A 22,797-nucleotide genomic window follows, 5' to 3' on the forward strand; every position below is an offset into this window, starting at 1 on the left:
TTTTCTTTCTTTGAATCAGAATCACGTGAATGGTTTTGTTTACAGCATGGCCCAAGGACAGCTGCATCAGTACAACTGGAGGTGACATGAACTGCAGCATCAAGAGGCACAGCAAGCACTGGAGGATGTCCCAATGTTAAGTGGTCTTGCTGTCAGCAAAAACCTGCTCTGGTACTGTATCCCAGTTGGACGGGTTTCACTGGGTATAGAAATATTTATTGAACTGTTCATTTGTTTGTTTGTTTTTAAGGATTAATATCTTGGGGTTTTTTGTTGTTTGGATTGCTTTTTTTTTGCTTGAGATAAACCATCTATCTGAGAAATAAGTTAGCTTTGTGGACAGCCAGTGGATGTCAATAAAGTCTTGGCAAACACAGTAGGTATTTATTCAGCCTTGCAAATTAGAAACATTTCTCCTGCTTGTTTTATGAAGGGAACAAAAAAAGACAAATTACATAGCGGATGAGCTCTCTTGATAGTTGGAATTTGTTAGTCTGGTGGTGAAAACGCTGGGGGATTTATGGTGCAGAAAAATAAAAGATGAAACAGCTTTTCACCAATCGCAGTGGTTTAAGTTCTCATTGAAAATTACTGGGGAAAAAACCCTTTAAAGACATCTGTAGCTGACTTCACAGTCTCAATTACTGTCTTGGTAGGCAGTTCTTCCCTTTCTCGCTGCTGTAAGTATTAATTGTTTTTTCAGCTGGCAAACAAGACCTTTATGGTTCCTTGGTCTTATTGCCGTGGGATATCTGCAGCAGCTCATAAGTGAGATACATGGCCAAGTGTTGAGTAGGAAGTTCACACTCTTGCTTCCCATGCTATAGCTACTCTGTTAACAGAGGCTTTCTGCAAAGTTATCAATATGTCATCTTCTCTTGGCTTCACATTTTATTAAAAAAAGGAATTTGAAAAGTTACAGTAAGTTGCACAATTTGTCAGACGTAACTAACTCGAAGGCTATTGTCTCCAAATTACAGGCTGACTCGGTCCTGCAGCCTGTCATGGATGGATCATAAATTTGTCATAAGTAAAAGCTTTAACAAAATCCACTTAGGCAGCTCCTGTGATGGCAGAACATGGTAAAGAGGCAATACACTGAAAGACCTGGTAAGCCTTTGGCTGCAGCTAAACCACTTGTAAGTCACTAGAATTATTCAACAGCAAAACAAAACCAGAGAAAACTCCAAACTTGCAGTGGTTTAATCTCTGACGTAGCTTCACTCGTGTAAGTAATCTCACTGATGTCAGATAAGGCCTTGTGAATTCTGTAATATTGAAGATCAAACTGCTGATGCTTTATTTCCTCTGAAAGGATACAGAATAGTGTTAATTTGTAACTACAGAAACAACGAAATAGGAAGCTTGTCCATTTCTAGTTTTTATCTAAGTCTGTTAACGCTGAGTTTGCTCTCTATATTTCCCAAGTCCCTGCTTTTCTACAAATAGAATCACCAGCATGAAGGTGTTGTCTTTTCTGCTCCTCTTCTTCCTCTCCAGTTAAACAAAGAAATTACTGCTGGCAAATCTGGAAGGCACAGAGAAGTCCAAGATCTAGAGATTCATTAAAAATGTAAAGGGTCTTATAGTTGAAGGATCTGATTAGGAGGCATCCTGGCGAAGTAGCTTAGTTCTCCATTTGTAGTTCATTTGTTTTTCCAGTTTAGAAGTACAGTTTACAGCCCTAATGCAAGAGTGCTTCTCACTATCTGTACTCTGGAAATGCACAGAGTTCTTATATATTTTGAAAGATGCTTTCTTCAAAAGTACAGATGTGTTTAGTGGAAGAGTCTGCCCTTTGGTTAGTTATACTGAGACGTTGTGGTCTGCACCCATTGTAGGAGTGGCAATAAATGCAGATACACACACACTGAACCTCAACTGCAAATCCGTTATACATAGCACATGTAACTGTGCATGGACACGCACTGCAACAATTCAGCCTTGCCTCTGACCAGGGAAGATAACAGTTGTGAAGCTTTATTGCCTTCCTTGTCTCACAGATTGATGCCAAATTTGTTGGACTTTCTCTTGAAGATTTTCTGGGAGGGGAGTGCATAAGCTGCCCTGCCAACAGATATTCCCTGGGAACTGTCTATGCTCATTTGAGATTTCTCTCTTCCATCTTCAGCCATGTAGAAGCTCAGTTTCTAGGCTCAGCTGGTTGTTTAGCTTGTAACTGTGGTAAATGAAGAGTTACACACCTCTGGATGTAATTAACGCATGGAAATAGATGTAATTAATTACATTTCTGACATGATTTCCTGCTGCCTGAAGAGAACAATTTTAACACTACTTGGCTGTCCTCAGGAGACCGCAGATGGGTTCATCTCGGGTGATGTTTGTAATCAGCTGAAGTCAGCTTGCACAGAGCTGCCAGCAGCAGGCACAGAATGTGCAGGTATGACACTGCAGAAGGGAACAAGTACAGTCCTTAACTTCTTGAATTATACTGCAGCAGGGCAAAGTTTGAGGCTTTTTCGTGCCTTGAGGAAATTGTTCAGTCCTGTCCACAGTGTTAAAGCATCAGCATTTCTTGCAGCCGCCAGAACAGTGTTATTTTACAGCCACACAGGGCACAGCGGTTGCCTTCTGTCATCAGAACACGCTGTGCTGTTGTGCTGCTGTTGCTTCGGGTAATTTGTTCTTGCTGAAGCTCTGTGATGTGCCTATGGAGTGCTTTGCAGAATGTCACCGTGAGCGTGGCTGTGCCTCATCTGTGCAAACACTGGGAGTTGTTTGACTTGATTCCGTAGACGCGACTTGGGTATGTTTGTTCTGCCAGCTGAGATGAGACGTTGAAGACAGGTTATAAAAAATACATCTGTTTGAAAAGATTAAATGGTTTAAAACACACTTGAGTAATAGAGTTCCAAGAAAAATCCTTGTGTCAGACTTCCTAGAAATTGTGGTGGAACCAGGTGGTAAGTGCCAACACTGAGCAGTTAATTAATGCAGCCCTCACATTAGGTTTGGGCACGCACCTCTAGTGTTACAAATACCCACAAACGGTGGACTGGTCCATCTTTGGGACCAGACAGCATGTAGGGACTGATAGATAGACTGTTTCACACGCTGTTATTTCTGCTACTGCTGCTAAAAATAACGTGTTTCAGCATTTAGCAGGAGGCATTTCGCGTGCTGTTTTGCTGTCACTAGAGGGAGTTTGCAGCAGTGCTTCTCTTACTGACGTCCTCGGTGATCTCGGTGCTGTGGGGAGACCTCGGCAGACACTGTGCGAGGACGACGGCAGTTCTGAAAGTAGGATGAGGGTCCTTCTTCCTTCGGTAAACCCTGGTATGTGTTGTAATCTGGATTAACAACATTCTTCAGGGTAATGGTGCTGTAAGCAGTTCTGTTTCTGTTGGTAGTGCTGTAATAGCAAACAAACGAGCATTCGGGGACTCAAAGCAGAATCAGGAAGTAAGAAAAAAGCATTGATTATTTAATAGGAAAAAACAAAGATGGAAAAAACCACCATGGATAGATACTCTTTTGATTTATTGTTACAGGAATATGATCTTGGCTAGAAACAAGCTCCCTCAGGAAGCTGGTTTCATATGGTGGTTTAGATTTAACTATTTATTGTCTAGCACCATTTGAAATCAGTGTTCTTGGAGGAAGAATGCCTGCTGTGTTCATCAGTGAAGTGGATCCTCGGAAACACTGGTGGAGAAAGAAGGTCAAGATCTTTGTGTACTTCTGTTGCTAGACTTAGCTTCACCACTGGACAGACTCCCTAAGTAGGCTGTGACCTCAGAGTGCATGGCTCAGACAGCCCTTGGGAGAGCAGTGTGATACGTGATTTCGAAGGCAGAAATTCTGTTGTTATGGTGCTGGCCACGAGCATGTTTACAGTATTTGTAGGTGGTCAACCAGAACTTGGAAAAAGGGAAGGACTTACGAGATACAAACATTGCAGAAAAGCATAATACGGAATTACAACACAGCGTTGAAGACATTGATGTTAAAACAGCCCCTGTTGAATTACATTCTTACATTATGGCGAGAAATGAGGAAGGGAGCCTCATTTGCTCTGCTTTTAGCCCGCCATGGATGCCTTTTTGGGTTTTAGTTCTTTACTGCTTCTGTAAGTGCCTATACATACAGTGTGTGTATCATACATTACACTGAAAATGCTGGATGCTGTCCACAACCAGATGCTGCATGTTTGCATTTTCATGGGGTATCCTTGGCAAATTTGAATGTGCTTATTTATTTTTTAGGTTTTTCAGTGTTCAGGTTGCAGGTTGGTAGCTTAATGTGCTAGGTGTAGTTAATGGAAATAACCAGCATCAATATCTGTGAGAACTGGACCAAACGTGGTAGAGCACACTGACTGAGGCTACTCTGTACAATTGGAAAGGAGTATGCAACTAAAGATTTTGAAAGTTTTCATCTTCTAAATCTTTGTCTGAAGTGTTTCAACCATTTTTCTAGGGAATAATGCCACAGAGGTAACTATGAATGTTTTCAAATATTTGGGGATCCTCCAATGTAAAACACTGTTTAGTACCTAACTCTTCATCCTTGCAGATCTCAGTAACCCCTTTAGAGGATGACTGATTTCTTTTGGTGTTCAGAGTCAATAATATTTTCTAGCACCATTTGAAATCGGTTATAGTGATTGGGGAATTGCTCCTTGTGAATTTTATACAAGAGACTCCAAAGAGAATCTTTTAATGCTGTTACCTAGGATTGAAAAAAAAGGACTGTAAAAATTATATTCAGAATGCTTTGGAAAGTCAAACAGTGCTCAATGTGAAGATAAAGGGAGATTGTTTTTCCAGTGGGAATTATCAGTATGGACTCAAGATCAAGAAAAAACATGCTGAAAAACACTGTTGGTTTAATGATCTAGCCAGGGGGTATAAGGAAATAAAAAGTCAGCAGCAGGAACCTTTCCAGTCTCCAGTTAGTGCACTCTGGACATTCTGAAAGACAGATCTTGTGCAAGATTTCATTGCTAACCTAAGAGCTTTTTGCCTTCTCCACTCTTACACTGCTAACAGCATAAGCCACAAAACTGAGTCATCTTCCCAAGGATGTTACTTATCGAAGTTTTCTCCAAGAATTGTGCTCTTCAGGGAAGCAGAACTGGCCAGCGATGCAGAATCTGACTGTGGGTCATATCCTCAGTTGCAGCAGGAGCTCATTAGCCGTGAAGATAATTTCTGAAAAGCATTCCTCAACCAGAGTATCATACTCTCTGGGAGATAGTAAGACAGACTGCAGTACATCCCTCTAGCAGGGGATGCTTCCTAGATTAACTGCTTAAAACAGGAGTACCTTGCTTTTCCTGGTTCTTTTCTATGGGGAGACTGCAAAGTAGCAGCTGTAGACTGCAAACAAGTGGAGCAACTGTTTAGGATTCAGAAACATTCGTAAGCTGGTAACTTGTTGGGAGCAGCACATTCACCCTTCGCCTTCCTTTGTGTTTGTTTGTTTAACTAAGAAGGCATCAAGTCATCACAATCTAAAAGAGGCTCAGTGTGGAAGGTATACAGCCTCTTTCTGGTCTCTTGCTTCAGTCCTTTTGTGAAATCCACTCCCATGATTTGTCTTGTTTAAACTCTCAGCAGTGGGTAGTGCTGTGTTTAGTTAGCCCTCAAGTTACTATAAAAACAATTAAAATACCGAGGGTGTCGAACAGTTGGTGGTGTATATTTTGCCCTGTGATGCCAAGATCTGACACGTGCCTACATACATAGTTTTGAGAGTTTAGCAGATGTTCTTACAGAGCTTATAAGCTATATAGGAAAAAAAATATGTATTACAGCCTGAAATGTGCGTTACAAATAATCAGTATGTTTTGAGTCTGTTTAGCACCCATACAGACCTTTGCTTAAATTATTTCTTGTGCAAAGTCCATCAGCAAGGACTTAAAGGTATTCAGAGTGTAGTGGCTTATACTGTGCTTGCCAAGGTGATATCTGAAAATGAAGTTTTTACACTTAAAGGAAACTTGCTATCACAAAAACTAATCTTACGGTGAGAATCGATTACAAATTAATAAAAAGTGATCACAGAAAAAAAAAAAACCCTCAAGGATATTATTAAAGTTTAATTCATTCTGTTGAAAGGTAAGAGGTTTTTAAGCTGTAGTAATTTTCTCTGTTTGCACCATATAGTGAGAAACAAGGAAACTGCCAAGTACTTGGATTCCCTGGAAGGCTTTTCTGATGTAATGCTGCGAGTGTGCCTGTGTGCTTAGAAGACTGCATCCTATTGTTGTTAGATCTTTCTTGCAGCTGCAGGGAAAGAAAGAGAGAAAGAAAAGAGAAGGAAAGAAAGAAAGATGCTAAGTGAAAATAAAATTCACTGTGAATTAGAGGAGAAATATACAATGGATTTGTTTCTGTTTTTAATTTTTGATCTGTTTACTCTCTGCACTTGATCTTTTTGAAAGTGAAGCTGCTACTAGAAAACAGGCTTCCTTGTCATGCAGCCAGATGCAGATGTAAAGCAGCGTTTATGAAGACCGTAGCAATCTTAGAACGTTTATCAGGTCCCACAGTGTCCTTACTGCTTGCTTGCAAGTTAGCTCCATCCTCCATCCATTCATCCATTTCCTCGGGGACATGATTGAGCAGGGGGTTGTTAGAGTTAGGGTAGTATGCTTAGGTTGAGGTTGGACTTGATGATCTTCAAGGTCTTTTCCAACCTGAGCAATTCTATGATTCTGTGATGATCCGACTCTTGAGTACCCTGAAGCAGTTGTAAAGTGCAAGGAGGTTCCTTCATGGTCTGTGAAGTTTCTTTTCTGGAGTGATGTTGAAATGGAGTAAGAACTGATACTATGCCAAAAAACAGTGCTGAGAGACAATCACTGCTATTGCACCAAATTTTGTTTGTTGACTTTGTTTGCACCCTCTGTGGAAGCATTCAAGGCCGGGCTGGATGGGGCTGGGAGCAACTTGGTCTAGAGGGAGGTATCCCTGCTTATAGCAGGGGGTTGGAATTAGATGATCTTAAAGGTTCCTTCCAACCCAAACTGTTCTATGATTCTGTGATTCTATGACTTCTGTTATCCTCCATCATCATTCTGACACCTGGATTTTGCATAGAGAAGCTCTGTAAACTCCATCGTGCATTGGGAATTTAGGGAGGAAATAACTTTCTAACATTGTGTAAGAATTTGGGATGGTGCTGGACAAGGATTTTGTGTACATGACATATGAATTCATGGTCAGATCTGTAATTTTCAGCAGTCTAATCCTTGCGTTAATTGATGAAGTATGCAGGCATAAAATGCTTGTCAGAGGGGAGAGTAGAAAATAAGACAAAACTGTACATTCTGATAAATTGTTCCCAAGTCTTTCAAAGCAGCTTGAGAATCATAGCTAAAATAACCCGTGTTGAGGTTGTTTTAACTGTGTTGACCTGTTGTCATGTCCTTAGTGTACATTTCCAGTGTAGTAATGGGCTTCAGGGATACAAGCAGAAGAAATGCAGGTAGCATGGGTTTTGCTGCAGGGTGATTCCAGCTGGGATGTTCATTAAGTGTAGAACAGCAGAGGTTTGTGTTGGCAGTTTTCTTATGCTGTAAAACGCAGTACTAAAGCTTAGCAAATTGAATATGTCAGGAGAGCAAATTCTCACTAGCAAAAATAGTTACAATTTCTAGATATCTTTTCTGGTAAATCATGTCCAGAGAGGATAATGAAGCAATTTTTGGTTGCTTGTGTGCTTGCTACCTGTCCTATTACCAGAGTTCATCTAACAGATGGCTTCTGCTCTCCAGTGCTACCCACCAGATGCAAAGATGTGTCTCGCCCGAGAAGGTTCAGAGATTTGGGGTTCCAGGCATAACACCTGGATTAGTTATTCACTTCTATCTCAGCTGTTAACCAGGCATGAGGACATAACTAGATCCCACCAGTAAATACAGTGGTTTGCTCAGAAGTTACTCCACAGCCTCTCTGGGCAGCCTGTTCCAGTGCTCTGTTACCCTCAAAATAAGGATTTCCTCATGTTTGTATGGAACTCTTGTGTTCCAGCTTATGTCTTTTGCCCCTTATGGTGTCATTTGGTACCCCCAAAAAGAACCTGGCTGCATCCTTTTGACATCTGCCCTTTAGATATTTAGAAACATTGATAAGATTCCCTCAGTCTTCTCTAAACTGAAGAATGCCAGGTCTCAGACTTCCCTCATAAGAGAGATGCTCCTCCAGACCCCTTACCATCTTTGTAGCACTCAGCTAAACTCTCTTCTCTGTTTTTCTTGAACTGAGGAGTCCAGAGCTGGATAAAATACTGTAGAGGTAGCCTCCCTCGAACAGAGTAGAGGGGGAGAAGAACATCCCTTGCCCTGCTGGCCACGCTCTTTTGAATGCAACCCGTAATACCTTCAGCTTTCTTGGCCTTAGGGGCACGCTGTTGGCTCATGGGCAACCTGTTGTACACCAGGACACTCAGGTTCTTCTGTGCAGAGCTCCTTTCCAGCACTTCAGCCTCTACCTTGTACTGATGCATGCAGTTATTCCTCCCCAGGTGCAAGACTCTACACTTGTCTTCTTGAACCTCATCAGGTTCCTTTTTTGCCTGGTTCTCAGACTGTACAGGTATTACTGAATGCCAGCACAGCCTTCTGGTGTGTTAGCTGCTCCTCCCAGCTTTGTATCATCAGTAAACTTTCTGAGGGTGCACTCTTTCCTTTTATCTAGCTCATTGATGAAGATGTTGAACAAGGCCAGATCCAGTTCCTGTCCCTGGGGAGTGCTGTTAGCTGCAGGCCTCCAACAAGACTTTGTGCTGCTTATCAGAACCTTCTGAGCTCTGCTTTTCAGTCAGTTCTCAATCCACATCCCTATTAGCTTGTTTGTGCCACACTTACTAAGCTTACCTACGAGGATGCTGTGGGAGTTAGTCAGAAGTCTTGCTGAAGTCAAGACAGACAAGATCTGCCAGCAGTCGTGACGTTTATGAAGGCTACCCAGTTGGTTAAGCACAGTTTCCCCATGGGGAATTTATAAGGACTACTCTTGATCACATTCATTTCTTTCACTTGCTTGAAGATAATCTGCAAAGTAAAGTTGTTCCACCATCTTCTCAGGGTTCAGGGTGAGGTTGACTGACCTGGAGTTTCCCAGCTCATCCTTCCTGCCATTTCTGGAGACTGCTGTGACATTGGTTGTTCTCCAGTCTTCATGCACTTCTCTATATCTTTTCGTAGATAATAGTGTTTCAGCAGTCACTTCTGCCAGCTCCCTCTGTGCTCATCGATGCATGCCCATAGATCTGTGTGTGTCGAGTTTGCCTAGGGAATCTTTGATCAGATCCTCTCTCCTCTTCCATTTGAGTTTTGACTTACTCATCCATGCAGGTCTCCTGCTACTTTTACCTGATTTCTTACTCATAAGAATGCACTTGAGCTTGGAAAAAGTGCTGCTTGAATGTTAATCGACTCTTGGTCCCTTTACATTTCAATGCTCTAATCTGTAGGATATCTCCAATTAGGTCTTAGAGAATTTCGGAGTTGGCTCTCCTGAAGCCCAGTGTTGCAGTCCTACTTCTTACTTCCTGGACTGTGTGTGCCTGGCAGCTTTACTTCTACAGCAGATACTGGTGATTGAAATCCCCCATGAAAGCTTATGCCTCCGATGAGGCTACTTCCAGCTGTTTGTAGAAGGCCTCATAGAATCGCACAGGCCATCACCTTCCTCCTCCTCATCAGGTGGCCTGTATTACGCACACTAATCTCTAGTTCTTCTAATTTATTCCCTATGTTGCCCGTGTTGATACACGTGCACTTTGGAGAACAAAGGGGAAGAGAGGATACAGGTTTCCCCAGGAGAATGCGAGAGGAATCTCTAGCTATGCACATCTGTGAAGTGACTGAAAGGCAGCTAAGGAACTTTTGTCCCTGTTCTGGTTGGCCTGGCTCATTCCTCGGTTACAATGCTGTGAGCATTGTCATTTTATACCCTGTCTCCCAAGTCTTTCAGTATAAAGCCTGCATCATTATATTAACCAGCCTTGCTAGAGATTCACCTGCATCTTCTAGGCAGAGGGCTTCCATTCCTCCTGATTATTCCATTCCATTCCTGAGATTATAATTCTCATGGAAAGTCTCATTGTCATAAAAACCAAAACTCCTGTGCTGGCATCAGTCACATAGCCAGGAGTTGATATGCATTATACATCTATGGCTGCACTCTTTCCTCCAACTGGCAAAATTGAGAAAAGATGACTTGGGCACCGGTGTTTTTCACTTGTGCTCCCAGGTCCATAAAACCAGTTTCACTTCATGTGGCAGGAGAGTTTTATAATGATCTGTTGGCATAAAAAGCTGAGATGAGCCTTGGATTTCATGATTCACTGTCATAAAAAGGAGAGGTAAGTCTTGGAATTGAAAGAATTTGAGTTGAAGTTGAATATTTGGTGGTAGCAGTCTTCATCTGATTGCTGCAGAGGACAGATGTGTTCAGGCCGTATTTTCCAAAGGAATCAAAGTTGAGGTCCTATGTGTCTAACAGTTGGGGTCCCAGCCCATGCAGCCTGGTATCTAAAGCAGGTTACCTGTTGTAAAAGCCATTAGCACAGCCAAGTTATCTGATCTCTTAATAACCTTCGGAGGACCACAGAATTTTCTTGGCTAGGTATTACCGTTATTTAATCTTGCCCATCCTTACTGTGGAACAGATGAGAAGAATTAGTGGCCTCCAGTATAATTTGCCATTACCAGAAATTCCTTGCACTGTTAGGACTGCGTACCAAAAAGTACCATGCTCCTTGCAGATTAGGACCTGCCCAAAATCACATTTGGGAAGATTTAAATTTACCTGAAAATTCACAAAAATAATGACAGATTATCAAATAATGATAGGCTATCAAATATACTGTTGTGTAACAGCTCTTCACGTGCTGCAGGAGAACTGAAGTCACAGCTAAAGGAAAATACCTTGTTTTAGTGCGAGGAGATTTGCAGATTTCAGTGTGCAAATCAGAATTCTAGTTGGAGAACTTCGAAGTGAAATACTGATTTAAAAACCAAAACCAATGCTTTCTATTTGAGATTAGCCTGGACGCTTAAAGACAGTCATGAATAATTGATACATGAACCATCCCATGAATGATCGGCAGTACCACAGCATCGCCATGCTTGTCACTGTATTGGGATGTTTTCTGGCAACCATGGAATTTTTATGATGTTTTTGTTCCTAGTGGAGCTGTTGCTTAGCTTTTAATTTCTCAAATGTAAACACATCTGAGGAAGCAGCTCTCTGAAAACATTTGAGTAAAGCAAGTTAAAAAGTGAAGTGCTTATGTGCTGCGTTCTGGGCAAAGAGAATAAATCATCGGAATCGGAACTGGGTTGGCAGCACAGATATGGCATGGGGAGAAGAAATAGTCGGAAGATTCTTATTCGAACCCCAGAACATCGTATTAAAGCGTGGAGGAAGAACCTGAGAACACTGAACACTCATCCTGCGCTCTATTCAGTTTAACAAAGGTTTCAAAATCCCCTTATGTGATGTTGAGTTCCAGAGGCTCTGACACTTGGGTCCATTTTCCGTTTGTGCTGCTGTTCAGCAAGGGCTGATACAGCCACATCTCAAATGGTTTAGAGAAGGCTCAAATCCAAGCAAAGGAGAGTAAGTGGTTTTGAAAGGCCAAGTTCCATTTGGTATTGAATCTGAAAAGCTATTTCCTAAGCTAGATTCATAAAATCGCGGCCTGGCTGAGTTTGGAAGGGATCTGTGGGTCCATCTGGTCCCACTGCCACAGCAGGGCCACCCAGCCAAGGATACTGATGGGGCCCAGAGTCACATCGAAGGACACTCTGGCTTCTCTTTCTCTTCCCCAAGCAAGCCAGATGTGAAATGTCTCCTTCAGGCCGGGAGGTTGCAAGAGCTGCGCGGTTCACTTCTGTGAGAGAGGCCGTGGGTGGAGAGGAGCTGGCAGCTGTCCCAGGAGCCGCTGGGAAGAGGCTGCATGTAGGGAAAGCGAGCTCACCACCCACTTGGGCTGAAATCATGGAACGGGCAAACCCAAGGGAAGGCTGCTGGGGCAGAGAAAAAGGTGTCAAGGCTAAAATAAGGGGCAAGAGAGAGGAAGGATGCTAAGGCAGCAAGGTGGGTTGTTTCTGTGCTGGAGGGCTCAAGGAGGTTTTCATAGGAGGGCTGGATATGAAGCTGGTATAAAGAGAAGAATTTCTCCCAGGAGGGTTTACTTTAATACAGTAGGAAAGTTGAACTCTGATACGTGACCCAATTGGCAGAGATTAATAATGTCTCTAAATGAAGGAACGTTTGCTCCCACCCGAACTGCTACTTCCCCAGTCTGACCCATGGCCAAGCTGGGACAAAGATGGAAACAAGGGGAGGAAAAAAGGATCTCCTGAAGCTGGCTTGTTTAAACTAGTGTTATTAAGCACCGCATTTCCACTTAGCCAACCCAGAATGCTTGCTGTTACCAGCTGGATGAGTTTGCTGTCTCTGCCAAAGGAGCAGTGTCCTTACCATGCACACCAACAAAAAAAAGAAGCACCGTGGCTTCTTCTGTTCTAGTATTAAATAACATCCAGTGTGAAATATCATAGGATTTTTTTTTCTGTGCCTAATCTATGATTAATCAGATCTTTCATGAGGGCAGCTATTCAGTTCCAGCGTGAAGACCTCCCACACCAATATCTTCCACCTGCATTTCTGTCCAAGTCTCCTTCCCACTGGTCAGCCATTTTTGGAGAGTGAATTCCAGGGAATGAATGTGGTCCCGGGATCTGCTGAGAGTTTTGTTAGAGTCTTTTTCTTCTTGAAGCACAGCTGAGAACATCGCTGTTGTGGTCTGGCTTTAGAGAGCAGGCTTCTCAGCACTGCTCCATCTGCTCCAGAAAGCAAAAAGTGATGTGCAAAACTTCCCCCCTGTCAACTCCAGTGGGTGCAAAATCATAGTCATTGCAGGAGAGATGCAGCCAAAAAAAAGAAGAAAAAAAAAAAAAGCATTTCACTCGCTCATTTTCTCTTCCCAGAAAACCAGATGGATGAATCACTATAACAGCAGCTATGACAGGGGACCAGACAACAGATTGAGCCCGAAGTCCAGCCCAGTCGAGCCAAGATGAAAAACTGTCCAAGGATTTACCAGTCTTTCCTCCCACATGTTTTTAAAGGAGCAAGGCTCCACAAATAGGGCATCCCACTCTCATGTGACTTTTAACGTTCCTTTTGTCTCCTGTGTGTGGTGCAGCCCGTAATTGCACACCCAGAAGGTGTTTTGGCCACACAATGGTGATGCTCACATGATCAGTGGCCATGTTTTTCTTTTCTTCTTCATGCTCACCCCTGCAGCCAGCGTCCAAGTGCCTTGGCCAAAGCAATTGTTGTGATGACAGCCCTTTCTGGAGGCTCTGTTACTATTTCTGCTTCACAACAAGGAGTCAAAGCGCATAGAAATTAAGGTCAAACAATCTATTAATTTCGGGTGCTGAATGTGAGGCAGGCGGTGCAAAATATTTAGGACTCTGTTGAAAACATGGATTCCTCTCATGCCGTTCTTTGTTTTCTTCCAACCCCCTGCTTCGTTTATTGCCCTCTTCCAACTTTTGCCAGTCGGGCACTCTAATTATGATTTTAAAATTCAGATGTTACTCTTAGAATGTTTTGATCACTGGCTGAAAGGCTCCAGCTGAACTCTGTGCAGTAAGTGTTGCTTTCTTCTACAGTGTAAACAAGGAGTCAGAGAAAGGTCACTGCAGGTAAAAAGCTGCAAGACATTGTTAAAAGCAAAGCACACATGAGCTCGGGGACAAGGAGGAGATCTCTTCACCTTCCACGCCCTCTGCAACTTCCAAGGACCCCATTGCAGAATGAGGACATCACAAGGAGACTGAAAAATAGGAAAAAGCTGCTTTTTTACCTCCACAGTGGACTCAGCCCAAAGTTCCACTCTGTCAATACAGGCAGCTGGGGAGGATTGCATATGGAAGAGGAGATGCCAGGCCCACAAGTGGGATGGGGAGTCAGGGAAGTTGAGGTGAGCAGTACTGCTAGCCAGACCCATCATATATTTACTGTGCTAGGGACAGCTTGTATTTCTGGGATTTTGTTAGATCCCAGGAGGATCTTGGGGATGAGGCCCAGAGCTTATAATGGGACACTTCCAAGCCTTGACGCATTTGATGAGATAAGGCAGTGCACAACTGTGTTCAGACATAGCTATACACATCCACACTGGGACACGGTATGTTCTGGGCACCCTCCAGGAGCATCATCCCTTTACTTTTGTCCACAGCATCCTCTTTCTGGACAGCCTTCTAATAACTGCATTCTGTGTTCCATGTCTGGAAATACCTTCTGGGCTCAGGCTTTGGCACATGTTGAAGGTTGATGTCCAAGACTGGTGGCAGAAGAAGGCAATCTTGTATTTAAAGGGAGTTTTTAAATGTGAGGGAAATCAACTTTTTACATGGGTAGATTGTGATAAAGGGGGAACGTCCTTATTGGGGGATGACCTGCTGGAGAGGAGATCTGCAGAGAGGGACCTGGGTGTCCTGGTGGAGGACAGGTTGGTCATGCGCCCTTGTTGCCAAAAAGGCCAATGGCGTTCTGGGATGCATTAAAAAGAGCGTGGCCAGCAGGTCGAGGGAGGTGATCCTCCCCCTCTACTCTGCCCTGGTAAGGCCTCATTTGGAGTACTGTGTCCAGTTCTAGGCTCCCCAGTACAAAAAAGACAGGGATGTCTTGGAAGGACTCCAGCGGAGCGCCATGAAGATGATGAAGGGCCTGGAGCATCTCCCCTGTGAAAAAAGGCAGAGTGAACTGGGTCTGTTTAGCCTTGAGAAAAGAAGACTGAGAGGGGACGTCTCAGGGGCAGAGTGGCGAGGCCAGACTGTTTTCAGCAGGTGGAGACAGGACGAGGGGAAACGGACATAAGCTGCAGCATAGGAAGTTTCGCACGAATGTGCGTAAGAACTTCTTCACGGTGAGGGTGACGGAGCAGTGGAACAGGCTGCCCAGGGGGGTTGTGGAGTCTCCTTCTCTGGAGATATTCAAGACCCACCTGGACGCCTACCTGTGCGACCTGATGTAGGGAACCTGCTTTGGCAGGGGCGTTGGACTCAATGCTCTTTGGAGGTCCCTTCCAACCCCTACGATTCTGTGATTCTGTGAATGGTTTTAAACTAAAGGAAGGGAGGTATAGATTAGTCAGGGGAAAGTATTTTACTGAGGGAGTGGTGAGGTACTGGAACAGTTTGCCCAGAGAGATTGTGGATGCCCATCCATGGAGGTGTTTATGGTCAGGTTGGATGGGGCAGGGGAATTGGAACCTGATGATCCTTGAGGTCCGTTCCAACCTGAACCATTTTATGATTCTGTGAATGAGAAGATAATGTTTCAGGCTGGCATCAAGGAGGGTTGTTGGCTGTGTTAGCCAGGGGCTAGTGAACATGCATAGGATACATCCCACATGTAGGGCAGAAACGTATGAAATACCATTGATGGCCATGTAGCTGGGGCCTTAAAAGAGCTCTGAGCTGTGGGATTGAGTGGGAGACAGCTGAGAGTAGGAAGGAAGGTGAGTCACTGCGCAGTAGTGCATGGCTTGCGGGGGACCTTGCATATACCTGTCCAGCCTTTGGGTTTTCCTCATGGGGAAATTCCTATGCTTCTCTTCACCCTTGAGCCCTGCATCGCTATTCTGTTGGAAACATCATTGTTCCATAAGCACTAAGGCAGAAGGAAAGCTCCTAATCTGCAGAGACAACATGAAAGAAGTTTGATGATGGTCCGAAGCAGGAAAACAGCTAATTAAACCTTCATAGAAATGCTGAGTGAAAGGGACATTTCAAATCCAACTTCCATCTCAGAGCAGGACTGCAGCCACGCTGTCAGCCATGACTTAGTCCTGCTGGATCCTAAAGCCTTCAGGATCAGAGGGTCACCAGCTCTAAGGGTCTGTCCCAGAGCATCACCACCTTGCAGCAAGGGCCTTCCCTATGTCCAAGCGGAGCCTTCTGCGCCCCAGTTTGCAGTTGTTGCCTTTTGCTATGCTCTGCCACTGAGGCATGGAGTTTGGCTGCAGATCCCTAACCCCTTTTGGTATGTTCACAGCCAGGAATTAACTCACCACTGCCTCCCCTGTGCAGCACAGCCCTGCTTCCTACAGTGGGGTTGGGGTTGTCACGGGCAGAACCCCACAAAACAGCTGTGGCATTCTCCACACCAGCCACATGTGTTTTCAGCATCCAGATGCAAACAGATAAAGCCAGAACACGCAGACACACGTGGAAGCCCTTGGGAAACCTCTAGCACTTTCCATCCTTCCATATTCACATCTGAAGGTATGGTTTCAGAAGAGCTATTGCAGCCTGTAATTACCTGGCTTTAATCTCAAGAAGTTACCCTCCTCCACCCCATTCTCTCCATCCCATCTGCACCCTGCTGCCCCTGGATTCTCCCCACTATGTGTACCACTTGGTCATAGTAAAAACTTCCTCCTTCATTCCAAACCCTGCTCAGCTCCATCGCAAACAGAGCAGCAGGTGGAGCATCTGTCATTTGCAGTCAACACCTTCTGGCTCTGTGCAGATCTAAGCATTCCCTTTCTCTTCTCAGAAAGTCCATCTTGGAGGCATGTGTTTGGGAATGGTGCCTATCAGTTACCAAAATTATCAGGATGCCCACATCCTGAGTCATAGAATGATTTGGTAGGAAGGAATCTTAAAGGTCATCCAGTTCCTGTGCCCTGCTGTGAGCAGGGTTGCCATCCACCAGATGAGATTAGGTCAGAGCCACATCCAGTCAGGCCTTGAACATCTCCAAAGATGAGGCATCCACAACTTCTCTGGGCAGCCTGAACCAGTGCCTCAGCACCTACCCTCCCCTTGTGCCCATCGTGAGTGTTGGTACCTGGATGCCTGGTTTACATGTCACATCCCTGCCTGGAAGTACCACCATGCATTCAAAGCACGGCTGTGACTCCTGCTTCGGGCACCTTCAGCCAAGTGAAAACACACAGGAGCAGGGCAGAGCTCTAAAGGTGCCCAGGGAAAGGAGGTGGAAACATCACCCATGATGTTCTTTCTAGAAACCATTCTACAGCCCAATTTGTCCACACACAGTTTTGCAGGGGTACCAGTGATCCTCCAGCCCTACTTCAAACTATGGGTGGCTTTGTGGCCGAGCAATGACAGACCACAGTTAGCTTCCCATTAGTATCCCAGTGGTGACATAACATGTATCTTAAAATCCTTAGTGTTGCCGTGGGCTTTCAGCTGTTTGATGTGACCTTAAATATGATGAGATCTGTGAACCATCACAATGAAAAATTGAGTATAAATCTGAAAATCTGCAGGAACAGCTTAACAGCCATCACTGCCAGCACCAAAGGGAAAGAGCTGTCTGGAAGAAGGAGTGTGGTGGGGAAGTTGTTGTAGTCCTTCATCTACCTCTTCAGGGTTTCAGTCTTTCGTGGGCCATCAGGGCACAGGGGAGGGTCAGGGTAGTGTGGCCTATTGAAAAAGGGCCTGCTTTCTAGGCTTGACAACGACAGAAAAAGAAAAGTTAATGCTGCAACCTAGTGGAGAAAAACCAGCCATGCAAGAATTTCGGCAGAGCTAATTCAAGTAAAGCGAAAGGTGATGTAATTTGTGCAAACTGCTTCTATTGAACTAAGGTGATGGAGTTTGTTTTTATGAGATCCTGAGAGCATATTTTGTTACATAGTAAGGCTTCCAAAGCCGCATGATATACCCATGGAAAGGCTGCAGACATCACCATGGACCATGTTAAACCTAGCACAAATCTACCTGCAGAATGCTGAATGTTTAGTAATGTTCCCCTGGGTCAACTCTGTGCTCCTAATGCAGCCTCAGAACAAACTGAAATCACAAGAGAGCTTTTTACAGAGTGAAATGGGGAAAAAAGTTCATTGCTGTGGGTGATGTGGAGATTGGTAAACCTGTGTTTTGTAGGGCTGTAGAACGAATCTAGAATAGAATCATGCATTTGGAAATGATGCCTATCAGAGATTTGCCAAAACTATCAGAGTGCCCACATCCTGAGTCATAGAAAGACTTGGGTTGGAAGGGACCTCAAAGATCATCCAGTTTCATGGTGGCACAGACTGGGATGCTGGGGCATCCAGACCTGGGAAGTGAAAAATCTCCAAAGCACATGTAGTGAGAGCCAATGATCATCTACATAAGAGGCCCAGGCAACTCTCAAACTAAGGACAAGTGAGTTAGAGAGGTGAAAGTCAGCTGGAACAGGTGGAGAGTGTAGTGAGAGACATAGGGATGCTGTTCCCAGGTCTGGAGTCTGCGCTGCAGAGAGGCTAAAAAATTGGAAGAATTTCAAACAAGAGCCTCAGGAGCAAGAGAAGACTGGAAAAAACATCCCTCAGAGAGGGGAATCAAGCTCTGTGTGTTAGCCAGGTGAGCAGTCAACCTCTGACCATTGACAAAAGTCCTGTGCCCAGGTTCCTCTGGGGACCTTGGTCCTGGTTTGGTTCTTAGGCTGTGCTTTGTGGTGGGCGTCCCATTACCTAAACACATTGGCTGAGACAAGAGGGAAGACTTTGCATGCATCTGTGAGTCCAGGAAGGCTTGATTTGCCAGGAGTTGAAGGTTTCACTAGTTCCCCAGCATTGCCCACAGCATGGCCCTCAGCATGGTGAGCACCACCATCACATTAACAGCATCTGCAAAACTGAAATACCTCTGGGATTAAATAACAGCTGAACTGAGGATTTTCAGATCCACATTTTGGCTATAGGAGCTGCTGTTGACATCAGGCTGCTGAAATCCTCCTCCCCCCTCCCCCCCAAACACTGCAGCTGCACTGATTTCACCCCCTTGTAGACATCAGCTCATTTAGATGTGCTGGGATTGTTTCCTGAGCAGGATGGTCAAAAGCTATTCTGGAAACCTTATGCATACAGTGTTAAAGTTGTTAAGTGATTTAAAGATTCGTGGCTACTGGCTTTTTATCCCTACCAAACATGAAACGAACAGAGAACTCAGGAGAGAAAATAAAAAGAGGAAGGGCTACTGAGAGCTAACTGGCATTTAAATATGAGCAGGTGGGCTTCTGAAAATTGTCAGCATTGCACAGAGAAGGTAGGGAAGGAGGATGGAGGGATGTGGTCAGGAGAAGCATCAGGAGGAAAATCTGGAGGAGAGAGATGGCATCAGGGGAAGGGGAGGGACACACAGCTGTGAGGAGAGCGACAGCTGGAAGCCAAAAATAAACCTCAACAGTGAATCCATTTGCTCTGAGGAATGGGTGAATCAGGAAAGCAGCAACACGGGGAGAGGACAGAACAGCCAAGGGATTGAATATGCAGGAAAATCCACAGCACAGTGAATCACTTCCCTGAAAAGTCCCTTTTCCCGAAACAAGGCTGTGATGAGGCAGAAAATTCAGTGGAGACAGAAACAATCAGTTATGTGGCCAAGGGAAGTTGACTCCTGCTGGATAAATGTGCAGGGAGCAGATCTAAGGAAGCAGATAAATCACTTGTGAGCAATTCATGGTGTGGGCCTGACAGTGCAGGCACCAGGAGCAAAGCCAGCGTACACTTGGATCACGGTTGGCACTTTCCTGAAGAGCCTTGGAGGAAGGCAGAAATTGATAGAAATTATATTCAGATCTCCTTGAGTAGGAACCTTGATACTACAGCTGTGAATGCATAATGTGAAGTGAGGAGGATAGCCTAGAAAAATGGAGAAGGGCAAGGTTTCTTTAGAAAAGTGAGTTGTGCATAGCAGCTTTAGGGTAAAAATCTTACAGAGAGACATTGCAGGGATTGCATCTTGATGAAAGTATGGTGTGGAGTTGTTTGCTAATAGGACTTTACTGGTCTGGGGTAGCCTAGGAGAGGTGTGCATTGCTTAAAAAGCAATGAACTATGCTTTAGAAATGAGTTTTGGGTGTTTTACCAAAAAAGAAGGAACTGGGAAATACCTCCTCCCAGCAGTGCTCAGACCACCAGGCTGGAGGCAGGTTTACTCTCTGCTTCATCTTAACCCATCTTACATCTATTCCACGATGCAGTTGTAGGAAAAGCGGGTGAGGAATATGAGCATAAATGGTCAAAGAACTCTCTTTGTGTGGAGGTGTCATATGTTGTGTGTGAGGGGGGTTACATCTTCCACCAGCTGTCCTCTGCTCAGCTCCTCCCTCCTGGATCACCCTCCTCAACGGACATAAGCATCTCAACAACATGCATGAACAGGCATGGGAAGAGGACACGGACAGAGAAATGAAAATTACACATGGGAACACAAAATGTCCCACGTGGAGCTCTCACATCTCAGTGGGGAAAGAGATGCTTCCATTCCATGTGCATGTGAAGAGGGCTCCAACCCCGCGGCCACATCTCCCCAGATCATAGGGGAAAGCGGTTCTTTCACCAGATGAAGCTCTGCCATCGTCCTGTGCTGATGTGAGGCTACATTGTCACTAGAGGGAAGCAGAACCGTGTGCACAGAGCTGCTCTGGCATCAGTGTGACTGCTCCAGGGCAGGCAGTGGTGGTGACAGTGAGCAAAAGCACCCAGCTATGACACCTTTTGTTGTTGAGAAAAGGGGTCACATTTCTCACTGTGAACTGGGCAGAGCTCCAGTGAAGGGTAACGGATGAAAGCCATGGGGAAATGGTGCAGCTGAAATGATGCTGGACCACGTTCTCCAGTGGGATTCTATGAGTCTGTGACACCCTGTGGTGGGAGATCCTGACCATTAGGGTTGAGTGGGGTCTTTGGGCACCACCAGCTCTGCAGAGGAGATGTCTGATGGCTTCGGGGACAGCGTGTTTTCCAGAGTATTAACCCTTGGTGTGGATTTGTGGGATGCTGGAAATGTGGAGGATTAGCCTTCTCTTCTTTTGTCTTCACTGAGATACTGAGTTCTTCCTTGGGTCTGGCTTAGATGCAGCCCACCTTTTGGCCCATCCACATCTCTGGGGAAACCTAATGCTGAGTTATTCAGCTGCAGATTGTGATAACCCTAGAATCATGGAGTCATAGAATCCTTTGACTTGAAAGGGACCCGTAAAGGTCATTTAGCCCAATCCCTGCAGTGAAGAGGGGAATCTACAGCTAGATCAGGTTGCTCAGAGCCTGGTCCAGACTGTCGTTTCATTTCAAAATAAGTGTATCCTGTAATATTTTCCAGTTGCCTTTCCTCCTCCCAAGAGGTTTTTGATGCAAAATCAACCTACTCACCAGCAGCTGCTAGGAGTTTAGTTCAATAACAAATCTTGCTGCCACAGCTCTGCCCATGTCAGTGCAAGCTTCAATCATTTCAATTCTCTCCTAGCAGGTAGTGCAGATCAGAAATGCCAGGGCTTGCTGCTTTGGCCAGCACAAGACTATAGCTCTCTGCCAACCTGACAGAATAGAGGTGAATGTGTTGTTTTTCTCAATTTCAGGGAATTCTGTTAGCAAGGTAACTCCAGAGGATCTTACTCATGGGAAATTGCAGGATTCCTCACCAGGGGATGGTGCAGAAGGTTTGCCCAGGGCTGTGCAAGCCTCAGGGCAAGATGCATCTGAGGGCAACTCTGTGGGGAAGCCAGAGATGAAATTATTCCCATGCACCATGCCCATATTGCTGGATTAAGTGTTGTACTGACAGATGTCTTAATTCTGTCCCGCTCTTATATAAATAGTGGTTTGGAGTTTTATACCTCCTGATCTTTGTCTTGCTGTGTAGTGTCAGAGCCACACTACCAATGTTTGCTCAGCTCATTGGGATGAAGCAGAACCATGCAGAGCTGTGGCTGGGGCTTGGTGCTTGTTTGTTGGGTTGAAGACAGTGATCCACGCGTAGGAAGAGCTTAGAGAGATGCCAAGCACCTTTAGGCCACGGTGGAGAGTTTGCATCAACTACACCCGAATTGGTTCCTTCTGGTAGTACTTGTAACTACCAGATCTACAAAGAAGAGATAGTTGGGAGAGCAGTAAAACTATGAGCAGGGGAAGGAATATGACCCGCAAAGAGGTTCGTGGCATGGTGAGGAAATAGGTTTATTTGTCTGCCACTCAATGGTATTTTGGAATCAATACATAAAGTGTTAGCTGTTGTCAGAATGTTAGTTCAACAGCTTAAAATTATTGCCTGCAGAAGTAATTTGAGTGTGCAGGGAGATTCTGTTTGAGAAAAAAAACTCAGGAGGACAAAGAAGAGGCAAAAGGCATCATTATTATTTTCAGAGAAGTTGAGACTCCTGCAACGGGAGAGTTTTGTTGTATGCAGCAGCAGCAGCAGGCCAGCTCACAGACAGAAAAAAGGATAAGATGGTGAAATGGCTCCAATGGCGATCTAAAGTGATGAACAAGAAGTGCTAATGAAGGCTTTGTTTTTAAAGGAACTTTGTTTTGTCTTCTTTAGTGAGAACTTCCTGCAGCAAAAACAAGTGCCACTGCTTTTTTTTCTTTTTTCTTTTCTCTTTTTCTTCCTCCTTTTTTCTTTTCTCTTTTTTCTTTTTTGTTTCTCTTTTTTCTTTTTTCTTTTTCTTTTTTTTCTTTTTTCAGAAAGAGGTGTCTGAATTCTTTTCTCTTTGAAAATGAACGGATTAAATAACTGGTTCTGCAGACTCCCAGACAAGGGCTGACCAAAGACTGCAGTTTTGTCCAGAGGAATCATGAACTGAAACCACTTCATCCTCACCTTCCTTATTCCCACCCATGCACCTTTATCCAGGCTGCATGACTGAAGGGTTCTGCACCAGAGGGTGGCGGGCATGGAACAGGCTCCTCAGGGCAGTGGGCACAGTCCCAAGCTACCAGAGTTCAAGGAGTGCTTGAACAGTGATCTCCCTCTCCCCTCCCTCTCCCCTCCCCTCCCCT

General features: G+C 44.6%; 2 protein-coding genes across 2 annotated transcripts in view; one reads left to right on the plus strand and one right to left on the minus strand.

The window, feature by feature from the left end:
- The window catches only part of LOC104911613 (G2/M phase-specific E3 ubiquitin-protein ligase-like), a 7,429-nt gene extending 1,215 nt beyond the window's left edge, over positions 1-6,214 (plus strand). The window contains exon 5 of the mRNA XM_019611052.2: positions 6,132-6,214. Within this exon, the coding sequence (XP_019466597.2) occupies positions 6,132-6,214 (83 nt within the window). The remainder of the gene's footprint in view (positions 1-6,131) is intronic.
- PRKCQ (protein kinase C theta) overlaps positions 1-22,797 on the minus strand; it is an 826,629-nt gene that overhangs the window by 231,151 nt on the left and 572,681 nt on the right. The gene's annotated exons all lie outside the window — the stretch shown is intronic.

Source organism: Meleagris gallopavo, chromosome 1 (genome assembly GCF_000146605.3).
Source record: "Meleagris gallopavo isolate NT-WF06-2002-E0010 breed Aviagen turkey brand Nicholas breeding stock chromosome 1, Turkey_5.1, whole genome shotgun sequence".
Lineage (NCBI taxonomy): Eukaryota > Metazoa > Chordata > Aves > Galliformes > Phasianidae > Meleagris > Meleagris gallopavo.